The 16,863-nt window shown below is 42.9% G+C and overlaps 1 protein-coding gene across 2 annotated transcripts in view; it reads right to left on the minus strand.

Annotated features, from left to right (window-relative positions):
- The window catches only part of slco5a1 (solute carrier organic anion transporter family member 5A1), a 47,100-nt gene that overhangs the window by 14,457 nt on the left and 15,780 nt on the right, over positions 1–16,863 (minus strand). For both annotated transcript variants that reach the window (XM_030078958.1, XM_030078959.1), the window contains 3 exons: positions 7,599–7,731; positions 7,255–7,472; positions 1,790–1,954 (listed from right to left, as the gene is read on the minus strand). In XM_030078958.1, coding sequence (XP_029934818.1) covers positions 1,790–1,954; positions 7,255–7,472; positions 7,599–7,731 — 516 coding nt within the window. The remainder of the gene's footprint in view (positions 1–1,789; positions 1,955–7,254; positions 7,473–7,598; positions 7,732–16,863) is intronic.

A 16,863-nucleotide genomic window follows, 5' to 3' on the forward strand; every position in this document is an offset into this window, starting at 1 on the left:
TTTTTTTTTTTAATTGTTAAATGTGCACCATCTATGCAACTGGTTAGTAGCCTAATGACTACATCTTAAAAATTATGTATATATAAGTTGAAGGATGTGTTTTTATTGAGATTAAGGCTTCGAAAATGTGCATGCTGTTTTGGCTCTGACAATTTCGGGCCTCACATGTCCGGGCAAATATTGTGTAAGTCCAGTTTTTCTGACCAGATCAAAACTGTTGTGACAGGAAACAGCTCCCAGACACCAGGTGTTCAGAACTGCAAATATATAAGCGTTCATGAACAGGGCTGAATCACCGCTGTGTCAGATTCATTGGCAATAGATGGAAGCAAACACAATTTATTTACTAGAAAATGTCAGAGATTATTACTTTAGCACACACGAAAGCACAAACACACCCACATAACCACTCTCTATCCATTGGGTCATTCTCAAATTTTCCCTTTTCAATGGCGGAGTCACAGTTGGTCTGTCCATCTGGCTACCCGAAGAATGCTCCCGTCAACAGGAGTGCCCTCTCCTCTCCTCCTCCTCCTCCTCCTCCTCCTCCTCCTCCTCCTCCTCCTCCTCCTCCTCCCTCTCCTCCTCCTCTCCCATCACCACATCCCAACAGCTTGGCATCATTTGGGTCGCCATGGCAACTGCACCACCCGTGTGCCCTTACCCCTTGTATCCTGGCAACAAGCAGATGAGATGAGGCAATGGCATTGTGTATGTGTGTGTAGGTGTGTCTGTGTGTGTCTAGAAATGACCATATGCTCGCGAAGTGGAATGCTCACTAACACACACACACACACACTCACACACACATACTCGCACACCTTTTGCTTCTATGGCCAGAATTGAGTTTTCAATCAATCCTTGCTGCAGTAATCCAGATTAGCCGTGTATTAGCATCACAGGCTCAGACGGGACTGGAGGATTAAGCCAGTCCTTTGTACACCGTACAGTATTTGATGTTCACATTACAGGCAGAGCCCACCCAGGAGTCTGGGCGTATGTGTGTGTGTGTGTGTGTGTGTGTGTGTGTGTGTGTGTTTGACGATGGTACAGCCAGTGTGATGCACACAGTCAATAGAGACTTGTGTGTTAGAATCAGGAATGTAATGGTATCTCTGAATGAAAGCCAGCAGGACTCCATGAGACACGGCACTGCATATTTCGGTGTGTGAGAGGAAAAACGTGACAGTTAACAGGTAGACCTACAGAATCTGTTATGTGCATAATGCTTTCTTTATACAAGTTTTCCTCTCTGTGTTTCTTACCAGTCCATGTTTCATCCTTAAACTGTTGAGGCTTTTATAATATTGGTTGTTTTATTTTATTGTTGATGTCATAGTTTATGCGTGATCAACATTTTCTTCCCCCCGTCGGCCACGTTCCCAACATTTTCCCCTCTTCAGGCTGCAACCTTGATTGTTTACTGAAACACATGCTCCATTTTTCTCGCCCACAAAAACTGGAGAGAAACCCACAGCAACAGGCTCGATCACTCACGGGAGCCTGAGTGTGACAGTCTTTGCAGTCACACAAGTATTTGACAATTCACTTGAGAAAAATTATATATATACAGAAAAAAGAGGACAGTCAAATGCTCACAAGCATTTTTTGAACTTTCAAAGGTATTTCTGTCACAAGACACAATAGTTTCTGGCAGCGCTGTGCACTGTGGTGTAGTTTCCCAGCAACCCTGACTGACTCACCTGTTCCGTGGTAAAAAGAAAAAGAAAAAAAAATGAGCGTGAGAGAAAGACAAAGAAAGTGAATCAAGAAGAGAAAAGAGTCCTACCAGTATATATGCTGGCGTTGGAGGCAGGGATACCAAACTGCGACTCGATGAATTTGGGGATAAAGGTGATGAAAGCGGTGACGATGGCACACTCAGCTGTGTAGGACAGGCTGACAAACAGGAAGGTCATGTTGCTGAGGATCCTCACCGCTGCCTTGGGGAGGTCTGAGGAGGGAGACAAGACGAGATCGAGTACTTCATTACTGGGGTGCTGTAATTAACGTGCAATCAGTCTCTCAATTAGGTTCTCTCTCTCCCTCTAACCCTCTCTCTGAGACACACACACATCAACTTAAGTACACTATAAATCATTAATGGAAAGCTGTAATTAACAACAGACAGGAAAATAGTGCATGTGTTTCCCAAATAAACCTTATGTCAGGTGCAGGATAAAAACCAAAGCCATTAATGAGCAAAGGAAAACAGAATAGCCCTGGTTAATGCCATTTATAAATGTCTCTGTCTCACACACAAATGAATACACACTCTCACATTCAAACGTGTACTAAACTGCGCCTTATCACATGTGGAGATGCATGCTTGTTTAACAGAGGGAGGGGTGGTCTTAATCACTTTTGGCAGTTTTAGATGATGGACCGTGACACAACTGTGACAACTGAGTGAAAGAATATTGCAAGGAAATATTTTAGGGGACTTATTTTCTTCCTCTTGCACCTGGAATCTAACAAGCCATTTTGGAGATATTCATTCATTATTAATGAGCCACTGGCTGTGGATTGGCTGGTAGCCCTCTTCTCTATCATTAATTGCTGCTTCCCCACAGGGCTGTTGAAGCATGGGCGAGCTGATGCAAATTTAAGATGACTGGTTGACTTCTGATGAGACCTAGTTATGACAAAATAAACTGGGGCCAAACGCTGCCATCTTTTAACATCATTTAAGCAACACCCAAGATTACAACATCCATGTCAAACCTAGGACAAACATCAAAAAATGTCAAAAATAAAAAAAATAAAAGACAGAACACCTAGAGACTAAGCAGGTGAACAAAATCTAAGCATTTATTGTACACTTTTGAAGGCTAATTAGTCTTGTCACCTTGTACAAATGTGCTTGTCTGTGGTGCCAACAGACTTGTAATAACTGTAATCCTATTAAGCTTTAAGAGAGACTTAATCACAAGCAAGTTTGCTGCACCTTGGAAGAACTCAAATAAACTGTGTCCTTCAATGCTGTGAGCACAAACACACAAACACGAACACTGCATATCTAACTTAAATGGCATCATCTATATGATACATCATAACAAGGGCATGTTTGCCCTTCTTGTCTGCCAGAGGACAGTGCCCATGTGTATGACAGGGTCAGCATGATGCAGAATGCCCATCCACCCTGTGTGTCATTCAAAGTCATGTGGTCAAGCTGTAAGTGCATTGCTGTTACTGGGCAGAATAAAATGGATTCAGCTTTCTGTCCATCCGAGCACATACTGTCCAATACAATAAGTGGAGGAAAAAACAAGGTTTGATTTAAAGAATTTCTTGAACTCTACTGATCCCTCATTTTTACGTTTCAAATTTTCCACATTCCCTTCTGCGCAGGTATTGCAGAGAGCAAAATAATTTTCCAAACAGCACCCCTGTTGGGATTCAGTGTCGTGCTAAAGGAAACTACAGAAGCTTGATGTCAGAAAGAGCTCTGCATTAGTTTCTGCAACATTAAAGCCTGCATGCCGTCACTCGCGTACAAGTGAGCACTCCTCACAACAAAACCCCTTGACCACAAAAAGGTCAACGCACGAGATTCTAGGCAGTGTGTAAGCGACCCAGGGGGCCCTCAGAAAACAGGCTGCTGTTTCTCCCCATTGAGATTACCCAATTGAGGGGGTCGGGCATGTGTTACCACCTTGTTAAGATATTCAACAGGGTCTCAGAAATTTGCTTCGACTTTGCATTGCTGGAAACATTATTTTTGATGTGATGCAGTGAGAAATCTTGCAAGGGGAACCCCGGGAAAACCAGCTGGTTCTATTTTGACATCACATATTGGAATTCCCACATGGCAGCAGAGATGGATGATGGATAGGACAGGCTTGGCGCTCTTGACATGGTATACTTGAACAATGTGTAAGGATGCTCCAGGGAGGACCCAGGACTACATCCTTTAGCTGGCCTGGAAGCACTTTGGGATCCTCTGAGAATAGCCAGTGGAAGCTTGTTCTGTTTGCCCTGCTTCCACCACAACGCTGACCCAGATAAGTGGCAATCAAATTGAGTATTAGATTATCTGTAGTTATTCATAACTCTAAATGATTCCAGGAATGTGCCATTATTGAGCACTGAATTACAGCCCAATCAGAATTAGCAACGCTCGAGATTGTAAATATTAAAAGCAGCTTTGATTGGTCCAAACAAGCTCACGAGTGATTGCTTGTCTACAGCTTCTGTTCACAGCAAATGATTATCACAGAGACATAATACATTGTATCTGTACGTGTGCATGGGAATCTTTTCTATTTAAATGGATTTTAAGGAGGCTGGTTCCCACCACAAAACTTTGATGAGGGATTACAGGAACTAACAGAACATTTGTCATATGGTCCTGCCTCTGTAATCAGTTGACACAAAAATTTTACCCTGACAAGGTTACACTGTCACCTCAGTTGCTTTTTTTCTCTGTATGTGTGTGTGTGTCTCTCTCTCTCTCTGTGTGTGTGTGTGTGTGTGTGTGTGTGTGTGTGTGTGCTTTGTCTAAGGGATTATGAGGATGGAGGTGTAGGGAACTGGGGGCGGAGGGGCAGTGTTCCACACTAAGCCCCTGGATGAAGCCATGTGTTGCCTTTACAGTCATAATTAGAAATGACTTCTTACGGCCATTATGAGTTTTTTTTCCAGCTCACATGCTGCTCACACAAATGTCAAAAAGAAAAGAGAGGAGAAAAGAAAAGGCCAGAATAAGGTAAGGAGTGTTAGTGCTCATCATGAGGGATGATTATGTAATCCGGCAGCCTGTGACTTGGTGGTGTCGTGTCTTGATTTGGAGATAGAATCTCAGTACTAACTCCGCTTATCTTGTACTAGGTGGAGAAAATGCTCGTATCTCTTAGCGTTAGCCGAGATCAGAGGTGGGAAGAGCTTGGCGACACTAATTATTTCATTCCTGGGGAGCTGGGCTGTAATCCTGTCAGGAGGGGCACAGATGGTGAGGTCCTGTTGAAGTCTCAAGCAGCTGCTCTTTCAATCAGACGGACCACTGGCTTGAAATAGTTGCCACACTTTCTTTGTGTAATGGAAATTATGTGATGATTCAACCAAACTGTTTCAACCATTTGCTTTTCCCCAAATCAGTTTTTCTTTGAACAAAGAGACATTATAGCAAATTATTAGTGATAGTTGCATATTAATAAATGATTAGTGTTTTGTGTTTTGATGAGCTGGTCTAAGCACTGGAACTGACATGAGCCCAGATCCTGAATAGCCAAACTTTAGCCAGTCTCCTGGACAGAGGTCTTGTTTGGTTAAATCCTTTGGACTGAGGACTGTGCAGGGTGAAACTCTCAATCCACCAACTCTCTCATGTAATCCCTCTGAGTCCTCGCTTGACTTTTTACGCATCTGTAATCTTGAGGACTTCAGCCAAGGGGCCTGCACACAACTCAAATAAAAGCAGCATGCTTGGTGGAAAATAATGTACACATTAGGCAATCTCATATGCATTATGTCTCTCAACCACTATTATTTTCTTTATATTGTTCAGCTACAATCACAGAACCCGTGGACTTATTTTTCCTCCCTAATACATCCTAATACAGAGCTATTGACTGCTGATTCTGCACTGCACAGCTAATGTTCATCATGCTGAGTGAAGTCAATGCCAAATGCTTTTTTAACTTAACTTCTTATCCTTTATTAGGGTTGTGATTTTGAGTCTGAAGATTAAGTTTGGAAGAAAATAATGAAATCACACTTGGGTCAAACAATATCTGCAAATAATCCTTAATGTTTTTTGTTTTTTTTTAATACTTCATAAAGTAAAAGTTGGGAAAGGTTTGCTGCATCACAGTGCTGGTAATGTCAGGTCATGAGTTACAAAAATGTACACTACAGTGCCGACCATATATTGTACTTAACTGCATTTGTCCACTTGTTCTGGTTCTCTTTGTACTGCCATTCACCACAAAACACCTACCTGGTATCCCATAAGGAGTAAAAGATATGCCAAGAATTATTTTTTCTAAATACCATTTGCCAAGGGTCTAAATTGCATCCTATAATCAAAAGCCCATCCCTCAGAAAAAATTCAAATGTTAGTGCTTTGAAAGGGAAAGAAAGCTTGGTGAAAACAGCCACTTTGCTGCAGCATATCTTTCACAAAAAGTGCTGAATTTGTCCTGTAGAGGCACACACACACGCACACACACACACACACACCTCAACAGAAGGACACGAACAGCACTAAAATACATTACAAAACCAAACATTAAATCACCTGAGCTTGCAAAATAGCCCACATACAGCCTGCTGGGACAATTAAGACTGCAATACACTGCAGCTAGCAGTGGTTTAGAAAGGAAAGCGGATTCATGAGTATGCAGCCGTGCAAAATGGAAGTTAGAATTCATGGTAGTGCTGTTGAGCATGATGAAGAATGTGAGAGCAAATGTGTGCATGTGTCTGCTGCTGCGAGTCTCCTGTGTGTGAAAACGTGACTGGGCTCCCCTGAGAGCTCATTTAAGGGAGATAGAACTGTCTGAGAGGAGAAAAGCAGAACAGAGGAGACTGGGAAACACTCGAGCAGCTCAACCAGGGAACTCTCCCAAAGAAAATAAAGACATATCTGACATATCTGGTTCAGCTAAGACAAAAAAAGTGGTTATGCATGAATGCATGTATAGGTGTACATGAAAGTTAAACTGCTGCAGCATATCATATATGGTTTCATTATATATGTACAGCTGTATTAGTACTATACAGTCCTGTAACTCTAATTTTGGAGAGTTTTTTTCATTTAAATTGATGGGTTACATGACCACTAAAGGTTGAGAATATTCTCTGGCCTCTTGTGCCTATGAAACCCTTTCAAACCCCACTGGAGAATGTCGAAACTGCATTGTCATCTAGCTAATACACTGTTTTCAGCTGACAGTAACAATATGCTGCTTTTAGCTGTGTACTCTTTTAATATACTATCATTATAAAGCTACAACTCAAAGTTCCCTGAAGCTGGCTACGTTAACAGTAAATTACCTGCATCATTAGGCAACTGCTTGGACAACCTCTTTCATTGCCAATCGATAACATCTTTACAGGAGGTCTCAATGGAGCCTCCACTATTAGATAAGAAGACTAATCCGTGCCATTGATTGGATTATGGCCCATTTGCGCATCGATAGGTCACAGTTACTGTATGTAGGTTGTATGCAACCTACAGGAATCTAGTGTGGGAGACGAAGAGAAAAGGAAATAGAAAAAGGAAAAGAAAAAGGAGTAGTATCCATTGCTCACCTTTGATGTCCTTCCCAAAGCCCATGGAAGAGGAAACATTCTGGCCCTTGCTACTGGACTTCTCCTTCATCACATCATCATCACTGGACTCATCACCGGCCGAGCTCATCTTTTTCTTCTTCCTCTTCTTGTGGCGTGGAGGCAGCTTTTTGGGGAAGGCAAACATGGGGAAGATGACCAGAAGCATGGCTATGGCACACAGGAGAAAGCCACTCCACCTGAAAGGAGGAAACAACACACTGGCACTGTGAAGGCAAGAAATGCAGATGGCTAAGATAAATGCACGATGCTCAGACACACACACACACACACACACACACACACACATGAATACAGGCAATTACCAGTTTCCGACGAAGCGAGGGTCACTCTGGTCGATGTTGACGACAGTTTTGGGGTCAACATAAAAGCCAATAAGGACGCCTCCCAGCAGGTAGCCGGCTGCAGGTCCCAGTGCTCCCATTACATACATGATGGCTAGAGGAGACACAGAGACAGACACACATAATCAATCACAGCCATGGACACTACATCTGCAGCTAATCACATCATTGGACTGACTTTGGTACAAAGCTGCCTTGACTAAAATGTTTTGTTTTTATTTGAAGTTCATGAATGATAAAGTTCCTATTGAATCAAACATTTTTCAATGTTCAATGTTGAACCCTGTGTGCAAGTTTAGTAAGCGTCAGGAGGTTTGCCTTATTCATCTTTCATTAATGAATCAGGAAAACACTTTATTTCAGTCCTCACACGTTCCTCCACTTTCCCCATTAAGGCTCTTAATAACCCACTGTTCACTGTAACTCAGTTTAAATCAGACGTGGGACATGTGGGAGCTGTTCATTACCCCTGAGTCATGCTCCCCCATATTCTAAACTGCACTGAGATATGAAGGAACTCTTGTCCGGCTCTTGGGGGGCATTAATCTTGGCTTCGGAAGCGTACAGGAACAACTGACCTGGGTACTCTAAGGGTCCGCATTAACCTGAGGGCTTGCCTGCAGCTCTTCCACTACAACACGACTTAAAGTAAGCAGGGGCAAAACATTAACCCTTGAGGCCATTCAGGCCAGCACTGATGTAAACCAGTTACTTTCCATCACTTTGCCAGAGGAAGGAAAAAACTCATTAAAGTTAGATAACCTCAGTTGGACAAGTGGAAAAATCTCCTGCGGACATCCAACAGAGACGAAAGTCAAAACCATTTACTAGCCGTAGTCAAGGGGCACACGTTCTATAATTACACCTGGAACACTGCCGCTGGCCAAGAAGCACACACTCGTGTGTGTGTGTGTGTGTACATGTGTGCGTGTGTGTGCGCATGAGTGAGTGAGTGAGTGAATGCAAGAGAGAGAGAGAGAATGCATTTTAATGGTTCTGAGAATTACAGATTTTACAATTACAATTCACATTTGGCAGACACTTTTATCCAAGCGATGATCAGAGATTTTTCATACACAACAAGCAAATATCAATGCAGGAGTACAGCACAATGAGATCAAGTGCCATAAAGCTCTGGTTCTGGTCCAAATGACATAGGTGCTACAAGGAAGTACTACAAGGCAGTGCAAAGAGGTAGGCTAATGTATAGAGTGCATAAAGTGCATAGAGGAAGAAAGACAGCACAGAGGCAGATTTTTTTATGGGGGATTTCACAATTCATTAGGTGAGAAGTTGTTTCCTACAGAGCTGGGTTTTTTGTAGCCCTCTCTTAAAGATTGAGAGGGACTTGAATGGAGTTTGGTAGTTCTTTCCACCACTGAGGAATGAGCTACCAAACAAGCAGTCTTTCTATAGATATTTCCATTTTGCTGCCCAGCTGGTTATCAAACAACCGCATACATGCATCTATCCTCCTCCCGCAACCCCCATTCACCCCCACACCACACCCACCCACACATACACACACACACACTTTGCAAACGGTCCCTGCTCCTGTGTTTACTCTCTCAAATGACAGTTTATTGGACGCTGGCACAAAGCTCCATCAGCGATGTGTGAGTGTGTTTGTGACTGAGTCTGTCTTCAACACAGAGGCAGCAGGTGTGCTGTGTACCCAGACCAACTCTCAAATCTCTAATCTCTCCCCTGAGGCCAGAAGAACACCTCCTCTGTACCAGATTACATAAACGAATGCACACACACCCGTACACTTTTCTCCCATCAGCAAAGTTTGGTTTTGTGTGAGGAGAACCTCAAAAACCATTTCATCTCAGCGGACTGTGCCAAGTTCTTCAACTGTACTGCCAAATTTATTGCATAGCATTCCTAGAAATAAACCCCAACCTCATCGCATCGATTACTGGCCCTTACAGCTCCAACTTGAGTGAAGGGAGTTAACTCTGTCAGACATGTCACGTGGCCAACACAATACAAATATGCATGTTAACTTCTATAGCGAGGCTCCAACTGAGGCCCAAAGCCCAAATCCTTATCTAGGCCTAATTAAATCAGGGACTTCTCAAAGAGAACCACTGAGAGGAGGCAGAAGAGAGGAAATTATTCCTTAAAGCACAAAGGGCCCTACCACAAATCCTCTTATCAGCCTACGGCAGAAACACACATGCATACATGAAGCTTGAACACACTCGCACACAAACACACAGTGGAGGACAACGGTGATCTATTCGTTAAGCTGATATAATGCAAGGAAGTGCAAACACGCTTCTCTTCTCTCTCTCCTACATATGTGCCATGTTAACTGGGCAAGAAGACAAATAGGCACAGCTGAGTGTGACAGGGGAGGTGTTTGTCATTCCATCCATCACCTTGATCACTGACCACCACAACACTGCACGGGGAAAGGGAAATCAATTTAGGAAATGATCCCCATCATTGTTGTGCACTAAGATTTACAGGACAAAAAATGGTGGCAGGTATGTGTGTGCATGTGTGTGTTTCTGCACTCATGCACAAATGTGTGTGAAGAGGCGGCAAGAGATGCACACATGTTTGAATACCTATATCAAGTGTGCACAAATATGCATGAGTGCATTTTGTATATGAGACTGAGGGTTTTTTTACACTATAAATCTACAGAAAGACACATGAATCACTTCTGTATATAACAAAAACAGATGGTGATCCCTCTTTCGCCTCTACTCTGCCTCCAAATGCCATATCAATCATATTTCAACTTTAACTCCTTTCACTGTGCCATTTCTCATTTCCTGCTGGACAGAGAGACATTGCACTGCAGTAGACAAACTATGTGCAAAGCAGTACACAGAGTACCGGGAGATTAACAGCCAGAAACAATAAACAGACATGAAACAATCCATCACAGTCAGCAAGGACAGCAAGAGGTCTTATTTTATTATCTCCATCTTCAGTTACGAACATTTCACAAATACTATGCAGGCACATCACATGCTTGTGGCACAGAATAAATTAAAAGTGACCAGTGGAAGCTGACCACACCAGAACGCATGTCAGCAGTGATGCGATTAACATTCACTGAAAAGGTTATTCTTGACCTGCACAGTTGAATCTGAAGTATACTGTGCATGCATGCATAGGTGTGTGTACAACAAGGTCCTCTGGAGAGGTGAGTCAAAGCGCACTCTGCAGTATCTATCTTAAGAAAATCTTATTTTCTTAACTGAATAAATTTTAAACTTTCCTGAATAAATTCTCATTTTTGTAATACTAGTGGGGTGATCTGCGTCAGTATGATTTGTTACACTTGAAACAGCACTGCAAACAACTGAGTTTGAATCTAAATGACTCTGAACACTTCACCAAAGAGGCAAAAAAAAAAAAAAAAAAGATATTTTGCCACTTACCCCTAGTGCAATCTATCCACATCCTCATATTTCTGTGAGATTTGGTGACATTTCCAACCTGCTGTGATCTGATCCCCCCTGTCTCATGACACCCAAAATGAGGATGAATTAGATGTACAGTTTTAAATAGAAATAATTCCCAACAAAATTCTTTGTTCCCTGAAGGCTGACGTTGGTTTTGGGAAGCGCTACTGTTGTTAGGTTTTTCACCTGTACATTTCTGAGGGTTTGAGCTCCAGATGGATTTAAGATGGATATTTTTTGCAGTGCAGCTCAATGTAAGGAAGCCTGATGATGAATTGCTCCTTTCACCTCACCTTACAGACTACTGACCTTTTCTGTACCCCATATATAACACACTATCAATTAAAGGTCTCCCTATGGCTTCAAGCAGATATTCTAGATGCAACCAGCCATCTCCTTGTCACGGCACCAAGCATGGTCCTTCGGCTGCCCTCCAATATCACCCCCACCCAGCCCAATAAAAGGGCACCCTGGAAGGACTGCCATATCTCATCTCTCTGGGGTGATTGTGCAAGTGCCTGTCTTGCCACTCCATCCATCACATTACCAGTGTTCTGCTTGATCGGGGGGCGAAAGGGGTCATAAACCGTGCCCGGCTCTCCGCCCTACCCCTGCCTGCTTGGCATTAAGCCACGGTAGTTTAGGTCCAGTCAGTTGGGATGGAAAGAAATGAAAGGCTGTGGCTACATTGAAGGGCAGCCAGGGCATCGTCGCTGGATTGAGGAATATGCTGGCGCAGCAACTGTGCTCCATCACACACACACATGCTGGGACGCATACGTCAATGGAGAGCAGGGGATGCATGCCAATGAAGAAAGCATGGCGCGCCACACAGGCTCACTTTACTCAATTACGCAACAGACCTTCACCGCTGGCACGTGAAGGACAATACATTATAGCCTTCATATAGTTCACACACGTGTGGAGGTAATGGATTAGGAACTCTCCATTGCAGTCAGTGGCTTTTCACTCTTGCGTTATACAAAGTCAGCATCTAAGCCATCTACAAGGCCTTTCAATATGTTGTGGCAGTATTGCGCTGACAATGTTTTGTGCATTAGACATGCATGGAAACGAACGAATGGAAATGAACAGAGGATGAAGTCAGGGAGCGTGTAAGTTAGCATATTATAAACAGAATCCAACATCAGCAGTGAGAAATGAATGACTTTCCGGAAAAATGTTACAGCACATGCTTGCAATCTGAAAAACATAAATACTCAAAGAGCCACACAGGCACAGAAAAGGCATTTTCAGTAAACACCATTGTATGCATTACAGCTCAGTGACATCAATGTCAAACAAGGTGATCCTTTCCCTGCACCTTAAACACGCACTTACTCGACACATATGTGACTGCTCACGTGCTCCCACACACACACACACACACACTCACTGGGGGAGGGGCAAGGGCATCCATGGTAAGAATAAAGGGGGGGTCTGGTTGGAGAATTTGATACGGTGCTGCTGACCCTAATTTAGTGTTTCAATCCCAATGTTTATGATGGATGGACATCTTGGTGTCAGGAGAGCTGCAGCAAAGAGGAAAATGATATTTACAATAATCCATAGGGAGAGAGGAGATACAGGGAGGGATACAAACTGACAAACCTTGAAAAACTGCGCAAGTACAAAAAGAAGAGACAGAAACAAAAACAGGAGATAGGAGCAGGCAGAATAGGATTTGAGAGCCAAGACAGAGAAGTAGGGAGTGAGAGAACAGACAAAACAGAAGCAGAGAGGGAAGGCGATGGCTGCCGTCTGCGGTGACTGATCCCACTGTGTAACAGAGTGATAAGACTTGCTCAGCAACATCCCTCTCATATCTAACCTTCAGGGACCAGCGCCGCTCTGTTGTCTCCTCTCCGCCTCCTCCACACTCCTCTACGAGCCTCGCTCCTCCTGGCTGCTGCCTCTGTTTTCATAATCTGCACTGACTCATTCAGTTGTTGTGAAAATGAATGAATATAATACAGATTCAGAGGAAAAGATGTGTAAAGCCAAAGCACTGATATAAGGAGGTATCAGGCAACATTGTGGTGATACTTCCAAATGTAAACTCATTCGTGGACAAGTGCTATCACTTTATATATCAGATTAACTGATTGAATGATGATATAAGTGACTATATTTTCAGGTGGCTGCTGATGCTTTTGAACTGATGAGAATTACTGGATAAAGCATTAATAGTTTGACTTGTCTAACTACCTATTTTCATTCCAGATAATTTAAATTTTAAGTCTTGATGGCATTTTTTTTATGTAAGACTACTGGCTTGACAGTCTACTACAAATGTGTGATTCTTGCGCCTTATCCCTCTCACAATGTCAACTGTGGGATATGTAGCATCTAGGTCTGAACAAGATGGTAAAAAGGTTATATTCCAGTTATTCTGACAGATATGGTTTTTGCAATGATTCATAATTTTAGTGGGAAAGTGATTTTTTGCATCATAATTTTCATTTTAACAAAATTAAAAAAAAAATTAAAAAAATGACGGTTGTAATTATTGCTGGGGTCTATACCAAACACATGTTTTCTGATGTATGGAGAATACAATTTGTTGGCAAAGGAATTTCTGTTGCATCACAATACTTCATTTAGAACAGTGTTTTACCACACAAAGATCACACAAAAATCTCAGCTCCTGCGATTTGGATACTGTACTTGAGCCTTTTGCAATTTCAATAATGTTAGGATTAATTGTTCAGCTCTAATAGCAACCACTCTATGTTACTGTTGTGTGTTACTCTTGGTGTGACTGGCACAGACATAATAATGAGATGATGCCTGCAGTCACCAACCCCCTCCTAACCCCTTGATGTTCTTTCCCTCCTCACCTCCTCTAAAGCACCCAGCCTCTCACCCTTGGGACCTGGCCAGCCCACCAGAGCGAGAGAATGAGGAGAGAGGTGGGAGAGGAATCAGGCAATGACGAGAGAGCACCTTGCACCTAACGAAATAGCTCCCCAATGGCCAAACTAATTACTACAGATTAATGAATGGATTCAATTAGGTGTACAAAATAAAGGACAGGACTTTGATTGCCCTGTCAGACCACCATGGGACTAAGAGGCTGACCAAGGCCAGAAATCATCCTGCAGCACAATTATCAATCTTTGACTAATCTTTTATCCTACCTGCCACTGTAGACAACATGAAATGAAGTGTGTGTGTGTCTGCTGTGTGTGCCTGTGTGTTTATGTGTGTACCTGTGTGCAATAAGTCTCATTTGTCCTCAGTTCATTTCACGCCTCCTGTCAGTGTCCAGCGACACAAGCTGCAGAGATATGAGCCTGGCTCTGTAATCCCTCTCCACTCTCTGGCTGGGAACTCGGTTTCAATGAATTATGTAGCACTCCGCCTAGTTATTACCTTACAAAGCCCAGCCATTCTCCAAACAAGCCTGGGAAAGATGGCAAGCAGACAGGCTGGCACGCAACGACCTTGGATTTGTATTAGATATGTTATGTGGGAGCTGTCTAAGCTCTCAAAGATGCAATCATTATTCAAAAGCCTTGTCAAGGTGATTCATGTAGCATTATGCATCATACAGCAATATATGACATTATCACACCTTTTCACTCTGACCCAGTCTAATAATTCTCAGTTTTAAACAAGCTGTTTGACAGAAGAGATCAAATTGAGCTACTGTGCTTTATTAGCTGAAACAATGATCCCTTCTTACGTAATCAGACCCGTCACCACCATCACATCAGTGCAGTCTTAGCACTTCAGATCGGTATGTTCATACAATGTAGGCTTTACCCTGGCCTGCTGTACTATACTGTCCATTTCAATGCCTAAAGCTCTTTGGAAAGTGCTGCTGCAGGTGACAGCTGTATGACAGATGATCTATGCGGCTTCTGCTGGAGAGAAAGAGAGAGAGAGAAACCCTCTATGCGTCCCTGTGCTATGGGGATCAATTCAGTCATGTGACCTTCCCCCGAGAGACAAGAGGAGGAAAAAGACAATGAAATAGGGGAATGACGGTATTGTCATGGTAACCTGCTGACACAGCAGTGTCTTCTTACAAGTCCTAACCTTACAGTTTTACCCAGAGGGCACGCACTGTGGCCTCACACACACAGGCAAAGTGGGGACAGTGGGACAAATTTCATCACTATCCATGACTTATCAAGACAATGTACACACACATGAACATACAGAAAGAAGAGAGGAACATTACACATTATTAAAAGGCCTGATTTCTCAGGAGCTCTTTTCTGTGGGAATGTGCAGACTCCCATCTGTTTCATATTAATTTAATTTTGTGTCCCAGCTAATGTCCATCACATAAGTGAGTGTGATTTCAAATTTCAGGCCTGGGTAGGGGAGTTCTCTGTGTGTATGGCTAGGTGTGTTTCTTCATTAAGCAACAGTCAGATAAAGGAATAAGGACCTACAAGGGGAGTCTGATAGACTAAGCTCTCAGAAGAGCAAAAGACAGATGAAGCATCTGTGACTCTACTGTCTGGACTGCCCTGCTCATAGACCTCCCTAACAGGCACTGGTGAACACACACATAATGCACAGGAGTTTACTTGAGCGTTCACTTCAGCACATACTGTAGTAGACTCATGCACACACTGACAAATACAAGCTCAAATCTGATATGCTGTGATACTGCAGCAAAGAAACAGGTCAAGAAGTCTTTTTTTTCCCCATGTGTGAGGCTGGCAGACATTCCCATTGTTTTAGTAATATGCAACTTTAGTTTTACAGTAGCACGAGCTCATCTGGCACTACTACCACTCATCCAGCACCCAATTACAGCGCAGCCTCAGCAGATCTATTAGTGTTGTGGGCTGCGTGAGAACACATTGGCCAGCAGCTACTATAGCATGTACACAAGTCCTGATCTGGAACAGTTACCTTGTGTATATAGGGATGTGTACAATTCTTGAAAAGCTAAAACAGTGTGGTTATGGGGCATTTATCACTGGGGTCTTCACAATACTTTCACATCCTACCCACATCCAGGGGAGACATTCTATAGCACATGTACAACAGCAATGATCCTGTAGAAAGCAAATATAGACTTTATGCAACAGAGGCACGATGCAGTACGATGTGTTGAATATTTTAATGGATGAGGTACAGTAAAGGACCTTGATCTTGACGTAAAATCAGTACAGACTGGTACAGTGGCCAAGAACCAAGACTTAATGAGACAGACATGACTTCTGAGAAGCATATGATCAACAACAAAGCCTCACCACCCAGCAGTCCTTTTTATGCTATGGCCTCCCAGACATGACCCCCTATATAAGCCCCTTACGCAAAGTAATGACGAGTCACAAGGGGTGCCTAGAGACCTGATCCCCTCCTTAGATCTGCCTTCCCATCACTGCCCCCCTTCCTCTGGCTTCCAAACCATGACCCAGTGACCCTGCGGCCGACTCAGATGTAAGTCATATGATGCTGGTCCGGAATGATTGACAGAGCCTGGTAAGGAGAAATACACTATAACAGCACATCTATATGTGGATCCAAGATCCAATTCACACAAGATATAAATCTTGTGTACATGCATCAGTAGGGTGATAGTAATCCTGTCACTCTTTTAAAGGAAATTACATTCTACTTCAAAGCTAAGAATTGACATAAAAAACAATGCTGGGTTTTAAGTTCAAGCTTCCTACTACATCAAAATAAACCCCACAATTCCTGTCACCCATTTTTACTCAGCTTAGGAAAACCCAAACAGTACGGTATAATCAATGTTTCATGCTAGCGGCTGTACACTTTCCATGCAGGGGTTCCCCAAGCTCACTTCCCTAAATCAAATATTTAGA

The sequence above is a fragment of the Myripristis murdjan genome, chromosome 20 (assembly GCF_902150065.1).
Source record: "Myripristis murdjan chromosome 20, fMyrMur1.1, whole genome shotgun sequence".
Classification (NCBI taxonomy): domain Eukaryota; kingdom Metazoa; phylum Chordata; class Actinopteri; order Holocentriformes; family Holocentridae; genus Myripristis; species Myripristis murdjan.